This window comes from Rattus norvegicus, chromosome 13 (assembly GCF_021556685.1).
Source record: "Rattus norvegicus strain SHRSP/BbbUtx chromosome 13, alternate assembly SHRSP_T2T, whole genome shotgun sequence".
Taxonomy (NCBI): Eukaryota; Metazoa; Chordata; class Mammalia; order Rodentia; family Muridae; genus Rattus; species Rattus norvegicus.
In genome coordinates, this window is record NC_141546.1 from 33,921,338 (window position 1) to 33,933,315 (window position 11,978).

General features: G+C 48.9%; 1 protein-coding gene across 6 annotated transcripts in view; it reads right to left on the reverse strand.

The window, feature by feature from the left end:
• The window catches only part of Steap3 (STEAP3 metalloreductase), a 45,206-nt gene extending 37,148 nt beyond the window's left edge, over positions 1-8,058 (reverse strand). For 2 of the 6 annotated variants that reach the window (XM_087579911.1, XM_087579908.1), the window contains exon 1: positions 1,743-1,846. Coding sequence is in view for 2 of the 6 variants with exons in the window: in XM_087579905.1 (XP_087436031.1) it covers positions 7,123-7,228 (106 nt within the window). In the remaining 4 variants the exon portion in view is untranslated. 6 annotated transcript variants of the gene reach the window in all.
• Positions 8,059-11,978: the final 3,920 nt, after the last annotated feature.

The window sequence follows — 11,978 nt, forward strand, 5'->3', positions numbered from 1 at the left end:
AAAGCTTGCATTGTGGTGCATACTTGTAATCACAGAGCTGAGGGAAGCAGATGAAACAGGCATGTCCCCGGGGCTCACAGGCCAGCCAGCCAGGCTGAATTGGCAAGTGCCAGAGCAGTGAGCAAGCAAAAGCAAGAGTGACAGCTGAGGGTTGGCCTCTGGCCTTCACGCTCATGTGAGCACACACACGTGCACACCTGCACACACATGTATTCACACACCCCAACACAGACATAAACCCAAACACATAGTATTGATATTCAAACCCTTGTGAGCAGAGTGAGGAATCTCATACTTAACAAACAACTTGGAGTTCTATGTAATTAATGCCCGTGGGCAGCACTCTCTGTTTCATGAGGATATAGTGCCCAAGGGCCCAGGCAAAGCTTATCAATTGAAGAACTAGGTTCAGAGAGCCAGAAGACACATACAGCATTGGCTGAGATTCAGACTTAGCTGTTTGCAGATTACAAAGCCAGACTCTAGCTAGCCACTGTGAAGGTGTGTGGCTTTGGACTTTGGACTTGGATCAACAACTTTCACTTTTTAACACCCTGAAACCCTGCCCAATAGTCTGTCTCCGAAGAGGCTAAGGAAAGAAGAACCATGAAACAAGGACAGAAGCCAGACCAGGTCAGGACTGCAGCTCTCTGGTGTCTTCAGGCTGGAGAGACACAAGCTTAACCAGATCAGACATGGAGGACCCTCAGCAGGCTTCAGGCAATCTGATCAAACTCTAGACAAGCAGTTGGGCCATCCTGAGCTCCCAGCTGGCTCTGAGGCCACTAGCCTCCCACGGCAAGGCCTCCCTTGCAAAGCCTTCCATCCCCACCCCTTTCCCATGGCATTGCTTGTCCCATTTCATCTCTTCATCCCTTGAACACTGGTTAAGCATTTGCTTCCTGCAGACCACTGGTGACAGAGATGAGTAAGACAGACAGACACACAGCTGGGCCCTCCAAGTGCTCCCGACGGATTCGCTGGTTGCCCAGGAGGACTGGACACCTGTTCTTTAAACAGCCTTTGCAAGGATGAAGAGATGTTCAGTCAGTGAAGTGTCTAGGACTCAGATAAAGAGCTAGCCCACCCATGCATACTTGTAATGGCAGCGTTGGGGAGGCGGAGACAGGAGGATTCCCAGGGACTGCTGGCCAGACAGCTTAGCCAATTGGTGATCTCCAGGTTCAGTGAGTGAGTCCATCTTTCAAAATGTGCAAACCAATAAAGGAAGACACCCAACATTCACTGTCTGGCCTCTACATGGACACAGGCTACACACACCAGCCCTGTGGTGAGTTAAGAGAGCACACCCTTTCCTCATGTAGACATTGCTCTCACCCAGCACTGCATTCACAGGGCTGTCCAGACATTCTGAGGATCTGGCTTCCTAGAAGCCCTCTTTGTTGGGAAAGTCTTAACAACTTCTATGATTTGCTACCTGTGTCCTTGCAAAACACGGAGGATCTGGAAGGTTCAGCATTCCCCTGAGTAACAGAAGAACAGGGTCTCCAGGCTGCCAGGATTAGTTGGACTGAAGTCCCAGAGCCCCTACACGCACCCTGGCGCATATAAGAGAAACATTGGCTGCTAATGGTATCATAAGCAGCACTCTGGAGGACAGACCTCCCTCCCTAGGGTATTCCACAAACCTCGACTTCAGAAGCCTGTTTTAGAAGTGGCTCTGAACACTTGTTAGACTTCTTGGTATCCATCCACCCCCCTCCCCCATCTCCGATACCCACCAGCACAAATTGCTTCTTGATCCAAACAGCCTAAGACACAACCTCCGCTTTATCTAACTAGAGTGACCAAAGTTACTGCTACACTCCTACTCCCAGATTTCAATAGGCAGGAAGAACTTTTCAGGCTAAGGTTCCACGGGCAGAGGCGGGCACTAGGCATGTCTGCCTATTGGGTACTAGGCACTCCCTCCCCTAAAACCCGCTAAGGAAAAAAAAAAAAGCAACCCGAAGAGCACGTGGGACCCGTGGTAGTTCAGGGCTGCCCGGAGGGCGGCTAACAAGTGCAACCCCGGCTCCAGATGCCCTCTTTCCCCTGGTCTGTGGGCACCCCGCTGGGATCTTCTGCCACCAGGCTCACGTGGCTTGGTCCTAGGGGACGAGGTTTCCCGACCTGTAGTGACCGTTCAGGGTGCGTCAGGGCAAGAACGCTACAGGGGTCCCGGGGACTGTGCACAGCCTAACGCACGCGAGCCGGGACAGGGTCACTCACCTCGGCAGCTGGCCGCTTGGAGGAGCCTTGGCAGCTGCAGGTCGCGGGAGGAGGCGGTGGCTCGGTCTTAGGCTCCTCCTCTCCTTGCGCCCCGCCCGCCTGTGGGGCCGGACCTGGCAGGGTAGTGGCCACCCGCCAGCTCTCTGCCGCCGTTTATCCAGCAGTGCCACCCCTTCTGGCCTCAATCGCGGTCCCCGCCCTACACTACAAGTGGAGGAAGCCACCAACCACCACCCGACGCGGTTCCCCTAGGGAGTCTCAGAGCCTGTCTTGTCACTTCCTGGTCTGCTCACTGGCAGGGAGCAGAACCGACCACCAGAACGACGAGGAGGAACAGGGAGTGGGGAGATGTGGAGACCTCTGCCCGCCTTCCCCCATTCGAAGAACGCTTAAAATCCAAGGACAGTTTATGATCAAGGTCAAAGTGGTCATTTAGGCAGCAGGCTAGAGCTGCACATGTGGGTGACAAGTGGGGGTGGGTTTCTTCCCTCTTCTGCAGGGAAATCAGGAACAGCAAACCCCTCCGTCTCCAGCAAGGGTGTACAGGTTTGCAACCGGAACGGGGTGACTGTAGCTGGATCACATTTGCATCCTCTGACCCCTTAGAAATGACTTTTGCCCTGCTCTCAGAAGTCTCAGGTTTCAAGGCTCCGTTGGTTTTTGTGGCGGTCCTTCAGGACTCTCTGGGAACTACTTAGAACCCTACATACACCTCTGAGTTCTAAGGTACTATGCTGCCCTGGGACACTGCCGATGCTGTGTCCCCCCACCCCCCTCAGTGCACCCTGCTTTGTCACACAGCAACACACTAGGGCACAGCATAAAGATGTCGTTTCAGACTTATGCTATGGCATTTCCTACCTGATACTGATAGCCCCAGAGGCGTTAACTTCATATTGAGTTTATGGGAAACGGGAGCGTGGTTTTCCCCGGCTCATGGGACATGAGATTTTCTAGACTTCCTAGAGGTCAGAAGAAGGATAGTCCATTAACTCCTACTAAGGGGCTTTGACGTTTACACTGTTCAGGAGGGTGAGGAACCTATAAGTGTTTATTATGTGTACGTGTGCTGGGGGACGGGCGCATGCACAAATGAGCATGTGTACTTGAGGGGCACAGATCAATGCTAAGGTCTTCTCTTTACTTGGACACCCACTATATATTTTTGAAACCCTGTCCCTAGCAGACCCTGGAGCTCACTGGTTCAGCTAGGCTAGGCTGGCTGGTGAGCCCTGGAGTAGTCCTATCTCCTTTGCCCTCTGCTGGGATCACAAGCCTGGTGTGCTGGCTTTTAACATGGGAATTTAGATCCTCCAGCCTGCTGGGCAATGCTTTACCAATTGAGCATCTCCCTGGTCCCTTGTTAGTTTTGCTTTGTTTTTGGAATCCGTGCCTCCCTAAGAGGTCCAGATTAGCCTTGAACTTTTAGCAATTTTCAGCCACAGCTCCTGCCCCGGCAGGGTTTACAGGTGTGAAGCTTCACAGCTCAGTTGGAAGTCACTTTGAGGAATTCTAAGAATCCTGTTTTCCAGGAAGCCTCAGGGTATCTGGAGATAAGATTTAGGGAGGCCCGAAGAAGGCTGGGCCTCGGGATGGCCTGAAAATATCCAGGGAAAACCAAGATGGCTTGGGAGTAAAGGCAGTTCCCATTAATCCTGAGTTCAGTCCCCCATCCCCCAGGACCATGAAGTGAAAAGAGAGAAACACCTTCTAAAAGTTGTCCTCTGACCTCCATATGTGTACTGTTCAAGCTTGGTACACACACAATAAATGATTTTTTTTTTTCCCTTAAAGGTACAGTGGGATGAAGAAGCAGAGTTCTGTGCTCTCTGTAGAAGGAAATGCTGCTCTTAGGAGTTTCCCTGCTCTCCCAGTAACCCAGAGGTCCCTGAAGCATCCTGAACTTTCTCTTAGCTAGGGGCTTCCTTCACAATGTCCATGCCCCACCACCCCTCCCCCTCCCCAACCCACTGCCATCTCTCTGATCTGTCTACTCCACTGACTAGATCCTTTCTAGCCTCCTTCAAGGGTCCCACTGCCCAAGCATGCTCCAGCAAACACGTCTCTGAGTTCCTGTGGCCATTCTTAGAGGTTCTCTATCCATTCAAGCTATACTACCCCAAGGTGCCACACAGGGTTTCAAAGGCTGGGCAAAATTCGAGGGCCGGTCCCTGTCTAGGGCAGACAAGAACAATGTCTGGAGCAGTATGATGCCTTGGCATGTTGCCCACACAAGTGCTGGGTCTTGAAAAACTGTCTGAAGAGAAGGCTCAGTCAGTAAAATGCTTGCCTTACAAACATGAGGATCTGGGTTGATCCATATAAAGGCCAGGCATGATGGCACAGGCTTGTAATCCCAGTGCTAGAAAGGCAGGGATGGGCAAAGCACTAGCCAGCCCACTTCATGAGCACTAGGCCAGTGAGAGACCTCGCCTCAAACAGCAAGGTAGATGGTACCCTGTGGGACTACACCCAAGGTCTGGCCCTACATCTAAGCACCTATGTGTACAAATCCATCTACACACACACACATGCACACACACATGCACACACACACATGCATGAACACACACACATGCATGAACACATATACAAAGATTCTGTCAGAGAGGGGTCCTGGCTACTCCGCTCTCCTGTGTACCCACCCAACTGCACTGGAATGTGGCAGATACAGCAGGGGCCATACACAGTGTCTACCCATTCAGTTGCTGGATGGTTTATTTCCAGAGTCCTTGAGGTAGCTCTTTTGCTTAAACATAAGGCTAGCCCTTTGGCTACGAGGACAAGAGCATCTAGGAGGAAAACCTAAATTCATCTTCTACTTGGCCCAGCAAGGAGTGGGATATTGTTTGCTTTCCTGTTCTTGAATTGATCCCCCACTTACAGATGAGGACAGAACACATCTGACTCTGTGTAAAAAATAAATATTCTACTAGCCTATTAATGCTAGATGGCCACAGGAAGCCGCCATATTTTCTGGCTGCCTTGGTCAAGAGCCAGGCCATTTGAATCTGTTCCTCCCTGGCTGAGGCCCCAGGAACATCCTATCGTCTAGCTGTGCTCTGTTCCAACTAAGTCAGGCACCAAGAGAGCACCCCCACCCATGCATGGGTGGGTGAGGGGTTCCCTTGTATATGTGAGATAAAGGGCACTTGGGTGAAAGATCATGAGGGTGGTCCAGAAAAGTGAGGAATCTTTTGGTATTAACATAACCCAGTGGGTAAAGGCCATCTCAGACCCACCCAGAGAACCGAGACAGATAGGTGAAGGGGGTGGCTCTGGAAGCTAGCTGGTCTTGGAACCAAAAGTATATTGTCACTATTGTGACCTAGTATGGTGTATCACTGGTTACTGTAAGGTGTGGCTTATGGGGACAGTGGGAACCACCTTGAGTATTTCCCCAATCCCTTGCACCTGGATTGCTGCCCCACTATAGCAATGTTATAGTTTTATCTTTCTATTCCTCTACTTAAGTGAACTTTAAGATAAGGTCTCAAGTATCTCAGGCTGGCCTTGATACTCCCAAGTGTTTGGTTTCTGACTCAAAGACTGAGGTGCATATTTTACATATCAAAGCAGACCTGCCCCCAGGTTTTTCCCAGGATCCCTCAGTCCCTACCAGACATATCCTGCCCCCCAGCCATGAATATTTCAGCTCAGGGGCTGGACCGCCTTTCCCCAGAGGCTCTTCCCTATGCAATCCAGACATTTTTGGTCTCTTGCTCTCCTTCTCTCTGTGTTCTCCCTTCCCCTGACCCCCACCGCCCCCTGCGGAGACTCCCATGGCCTCAATCCTTGGGGCCAGTGAACTGGCCCAAGAGCAGCTTCCCAGTAAACCTTTCTTTAATCTAATCTATCTAATCTGACTTGAATTGGCTCATTTCACCACCGGTGGTGGAGAAATAACCTATCACCTGGTACCAAAGTTTTTATGTGCAATCAATAGTCCTTGCTTGTGGCCAAACATGGAGATGGGGGCCAAATATGGAGGCCAGGCTCAGCAGGTAAACTGCCAAACTTGCTAACTGAGTCAGCCCCAGAACCCACGACTCCTATAAATTGTTCTCTGACCTAGACACACACACACACACACACACACACACACACACACACACACACACACACACACACAACTTAGCAGCCTTCAGACACTCAGACACTCAGGACCTGCTAAAGCTTCAGGGAAATACTTAGAGCATCCTTCTCTCTGACAGCAGCCATCTTATAGCTTACCTTACTTTCTCCTTTACCGGATGATAAGCACACAAGCGGTGTTCCTGACAATGCTGTCCTTAGTACACTATCAATTGGCAAGCTTTTCACTGTGAGCCATGCTTTTGGGGCAAGCTCACCCCATCAACACTCAACACACTGGTAATCCTTCTCCCTTTTCCTGTAATCCCGAAAGAATGAGGTGGGCTGGGGAGATAGCTGGGTAAGGAAAGTTCTTGAGATGCAATCAAGAAGACCAGAATTTGGTTCCCCAAAACTCTCCTCATAGGCACATACACACACAAAGCCAGATGCAGAGGTACAGTGAGGCAGTGACCAATAATCCCTGGGTCTCTCTGGCCAGCCAGCCTAGCTAATCCAGTGAACTCCAGGCCAAGTGAGAGGATCTTTAAAAAAGTAAGGCGGAGGTTGAGGCTGACATTTCTTACACACACACACACACACACACACACACACACACACCCTAGGCATGAATCCACACATGTGCAAGAAGAGAGCGTGCACTTGCTTGCAGGAAACATGCCTCCCTGGACTTCTGGGGTTTCTGAGAAAGGAACCCTAGCACCTGGAATCAGTTCATGCTCAGGAAAGTTGCATACGGTACCTACTGTGTCTTCCATTCCCAGCTTCCTCCCTGCCACACAGACCCCAGCTCACCAGGTCTAGAGAAGGCTGCACTGTCTTTCTTCCCGGGTGACTTTCCACAGCTCTCTGAGGGGATGGAGGGCCAAGAGTCCTGCTGCCCATGGGCCTCTGCAGCCATTTTCTCTGAAGCTGGGTGGTTGGAGCTCACTGCAATGATTGAGCAGTGGTAAACAGTGTGAGCCAAGCTCCAGACAAGCAGGTCACGGCCCCGCCCAGGACCTGGTGGGATGTGGAGGGTGCTGGTCAATGACCTCAGGTCAGCGGCAAGCATACCGAGGTCAAAGGTGGACACAAAGCCTCTAGTAGGAAGGTTGGGATTCCCCCTGCCCTCTTGTTCTCTACGTCCTGGGACTGGGTCCTGCAAAAGGAGGGGAGAGGAGGGAAGCGGCCCACATTTGCCAAACTGGTAACCGTGCCACTTTGAGAACTCAGCAAAAGGACTAGATCAGAGATGGATGTAAAGTCACACGCCTTTACTCCTAGCCCTCAGAGGTGGAGGCGGAAGCAGGAAGCTCTCTGTGAGTTCAAGGCCAGTCACTGCTACACAGTGAGACCTCATCTGTCAAAACAAAAAGGCCAAGGAGGAAACTCAGAAGGTGACTGCTGTGAAGTCAAAACCTGACAACCAGAGTTCCATCTCTGGGAAAAACTCCTTTAAGTTGTCCTCTGACCTCCACATGTGCACCCCCACATATATACACAATAAGTAAATAAAGGTAATAAAATATTAATGTAATAAAAATTTAAGAACAAAAGAACAGATCAGGCCAATCTTTCAGATAACAGAGTGACTCACCATCATAAGTTGAGATGTGGCATACCGGAGATTTGAACCAGTTTCCCCTGAACCATGGGTCACCTATAACCACTCCTTCCTAGGTGGAGGGCTCCAGTAAGCAGTGGCCTCCTCCCCTTGGGAGATTCCTTTAGCTCAAGGTCTGAGATAATGAGTGTGAGGCCTCTCAGGGGTGGTGTATGCTGAATGACTCCGGGGAGATAATGCTCTCCCACAGGCACCAGACCATGAACCCCACCCTGCTTAGGGAGAGCTCAGCAGCTGTCCCCGGCCTTTTAACAACAAGGCAGCAGCTTTATGCTTCAACTCCCCACAATCACCCAGCTATTAAGTAAGTACATGGAATATCAGATAAGTCACCAAGAGTTGTCTGCCTGGTGTCACTGACTCCATATACACCCATACCGGCTGAGCATGCTTCAGAACTTGGTGTCTACACACAGGAGAAACCCAGGCCTGGAAAGATAAAGACAGCAATGGCCTAAGACCTGCTGTGTGTCCAGGGCTCTGTGCTCTAACCAGTCAGTAGGGCCTCTAGGGTAAAGGAGAAACAAGAGGCACCTCGGTCTGCAGAGTCACCGGTGAGTATAGAACACGCATGGGTTCTGCCCCTTGGGGCCGAGGTTCCAGGTGTCCTCTGTCATGCCTGACGTTGGCAGGATACTGCAATTGCCCGTCAGGACCTCGTGCTTATAAGGCCATTTTCCCAGCCCCTCTCAGGCTCTTCACCGGCCAACTAGAGGTACCTTAGGTCCTCGAATTAGAGACACCCCACTACAGCAAAAGCTACTGGGAAAGACTCCATCCTGTGACAGGCTGGGGGACCTTAGAAGTTCTCCAGCCCTCCAGGCAGGAATGAAGATATTCTCTTTAGCGCTAAGACAATTGAAGGAATAGACAAGAAATTGGAATTTCCCCAGGAACCTTGTGCTGGGAGAAGAAAAAGCCTGAAGTCTGGAGGCCTTTGGGGAAACTAGTTTCCTGGAAAGAGATGTCCCACAGCTCTGACACCATATCACACCACCTTGGGAGGAGGGACTGAGGCCCAACAACCACCACAAGCAGGCCCGCACGTGACCAGGGCTTCCTAGCCAGGCATGCCATGACCAGGGCTTCCTAGCCAGGCATGCCTCTCGCCCCCCTTTTAAACTTAAACTGCATGTCAGAACCTGAAGGATGGAGCACTGGACTTCTTGTTTGTTCCTCCTTCCAACACTACTACATTGAATAAAGCTTCTTCCTCTGCTTTATTGTGTGACATATTTGTCCTGAGAAGATACAACAGGAGCACACCAGATTAGGAGCCCACAAAGACCAATATGTGTGTGTGTGTGTGTGTGTGTGTGTGTGTGCGCGCGCACACTGTTTGAATGAGTCAGGGATCTATAAAGTAAAAGACCTTATAGAATGAATATCTCTCTATACACACAAAGACAGACAGACAGACAGACACACACACACACACACACACATACACAAGATTTATTAGAATGACTTACAGAATGTAGTCTAGCTGGATATGAAGCAAAAACCCAGTAGTTGCTCAGTCCACAAGGCTGGATAATTCGGCTGGTCTTCAGTAAATGCTGTAATCCCAAAGAAGTAGGCCCCAATGCCAGTGAAGGAAGGAATGGGCTAGCAAGGTGAGGGCGACCGAGCAAAGGGCATGTCTGTGTCCTTATACCTTCCAGCAGAAGGTGTGGCCCAGATTAAAGGTGTGTCTTCCCATCACAAGATCTGGATTAAAGGCGTATTTGTCTTCTCACATCAAAGGTCTGGACTAGAAGTGGATTCACCTACTTCAAACCAAGCAAAAATAATCTCTCACTGGTATGCCCTCCATTGTTTTGATTGTAGTTCATTCCAGATATATTCACTTTGCAGCCAAGGATAGCCATAACACCACCCAAGTTCAACGTGATGGACCAATGAGTTTTATTGGGGTTGTGTCTTAGACACTATTCTATTGCTGTGAAGAGACACCATGACCAAGATAATTTTTATTTAAAAAGGCATTTAATTGGGGACTTGCTTACAGTTTCAGAGGTTTAGTCCATTATTATCATGGCAAGGAACATGGTGGCAGGCAGGTGCTGGAGCAGTACCTGAGAATTTTATATCCTGACCTGCAGGCAGATAGAGGAAGAGGAAGAGGGGGAGAGGGAGGGAGAAGGAGAGAAAGGGAGAGGGAGGAGGAAGAAGAGGAGGGAGGAGGAGGAGAGAGAGGGGGGGGAGATGTCCAGCGGGGACCCAGTTATTCAGGGTCCCGAAAGGGCGCTACCCTTGGACCTAATGGGGGGGCAAGAGAAGAAGGAGACTAAGCAAAGTTCTGTTGTCAAGGTCTTTCCCAGGACAGTTCAGGATTGGTCATTCTTCTCTGGAACAACCAGCAGGCAATGGAACCATGTCTGAGATCTGCAGAACCAGGACAGAGTTCCGCAGTCCACAGCAGCTTCACGCAGATGGCATTCCTGTGAAACTACAGACTACAAAATGACAACACCAGTCAAGGCAGCAAGAGTCACCAGGGGAATGAGGGGGGCAGGGGTAACAGCTGGAGTCCAGTCTTCTCCAGAAAGCAGCAGTGCACAGAGGGTTGGAGTGCAGACCGCGGTGGGATGGGACACAATGACTGCAGCAACGCCAGAATTTCTGTGATGACAAAAGATGAGGGGGAATCCTCCATCTTCCTCCAAGGGCACAGGAATGACTCCAGGGACCCGAACCAGGAGAGCTGAATCTTCATGCTCCCAGGATCAGCAAGTCTCACCAGCCACTCAGGCAGCTGGCACACTCCTGTAGCATCCTGTAGAAAAAACACAAACATTCCCTCTTCCCCATATAGAATATCTGAACAGGATCATGCCAATATGTGGATCTTTCTATTTCACCTAGGCAGAAGTATGCCTAGTCGTAGGGTGCCATAAACTCAGAGTGTTCCTTGCCATCCAAATTTTAAAATTGGAAATAAAAGGAGTATTATTAAATAATTGTATAGCATACAGGGATATAACTCCCCCTTTTTATTTATTAAGATATTGTTAAGATATTATTTATTAAGATAAGTCCTTGAGGATTAAATTGAGGACACTGAGCACTTGTATTTATAAATTGACTTTTATACCAAATTATTATCTCCAGCATTATTGTTTTGGTGATATAAAGAATGAGATTTTTTGACTAGTTGTTCCTATGTAAGGCCTATAATCTGCCTGGTATCATTGTCCTCCCTTGCTAAGGGGTCCAGGCAATCCAGTTTGTGTTCTTAAATGGCCTATAAAGGAACAGTACTTAGTGCTCTTAACCACTAAGCTATCTCTCCAGCCCCTCACCAGCTTTATTTACCTAAACATAAGCATTAATTAGAAATGCCAAATCCTGTAATATTGTCCAGATTCAGTCGTACTAGAAATCCCTGAGCTGGCAGGGTGAGGCTGGGAGTTGAAAGTAAGCAATGTAGTCTTCCTCTTTTTGTGAGGGTGTGTTATCAACTCCATTACCATTTTTAAAGAGCTGGGTCTATGGTTTTCTTTAGTTGTCTGAGCCAGAGCACTGAAAGGACAGTGAGTTGTCAGACATTCACACTGAAATCATCACTCACTGATTTCAAGTAGAAAACCTGCCTCTAATAAAGCATTAAGTAATTGTAAAATTTGAGGGCTAGTAGTATCTAAGAAAAGAAAACTTTTTAATTAATTGTAAACCATATGCCACACATTGGCTATCAGTATATGAATTGAAAGCTTGTTTTTTTTTTTTTTTTAATTTTAAAAACAGTGGCTACAGCACGTAATTTAATAATCTGTGCTGAAGCAGGGGAAACTGAAGAGAATAAACAAGCGATCCAATCATACATGTAGCCTTTTCATTAGATGAGCCACCTATAAATATAGTAAGCACATTTTCTATGGGTTGCATGCACAAATTTACAGTAAATACAAAAGCATGCAAAGAATAAAATTATCAACTTTGCCTGAAAAATTTGTATATGTGATAGGCCAGATATCAGTATTTTGTAATAACCAATTTAATTGCTGTTTGGAATAAGATATGTTTTACCAGGTTTCTTTTT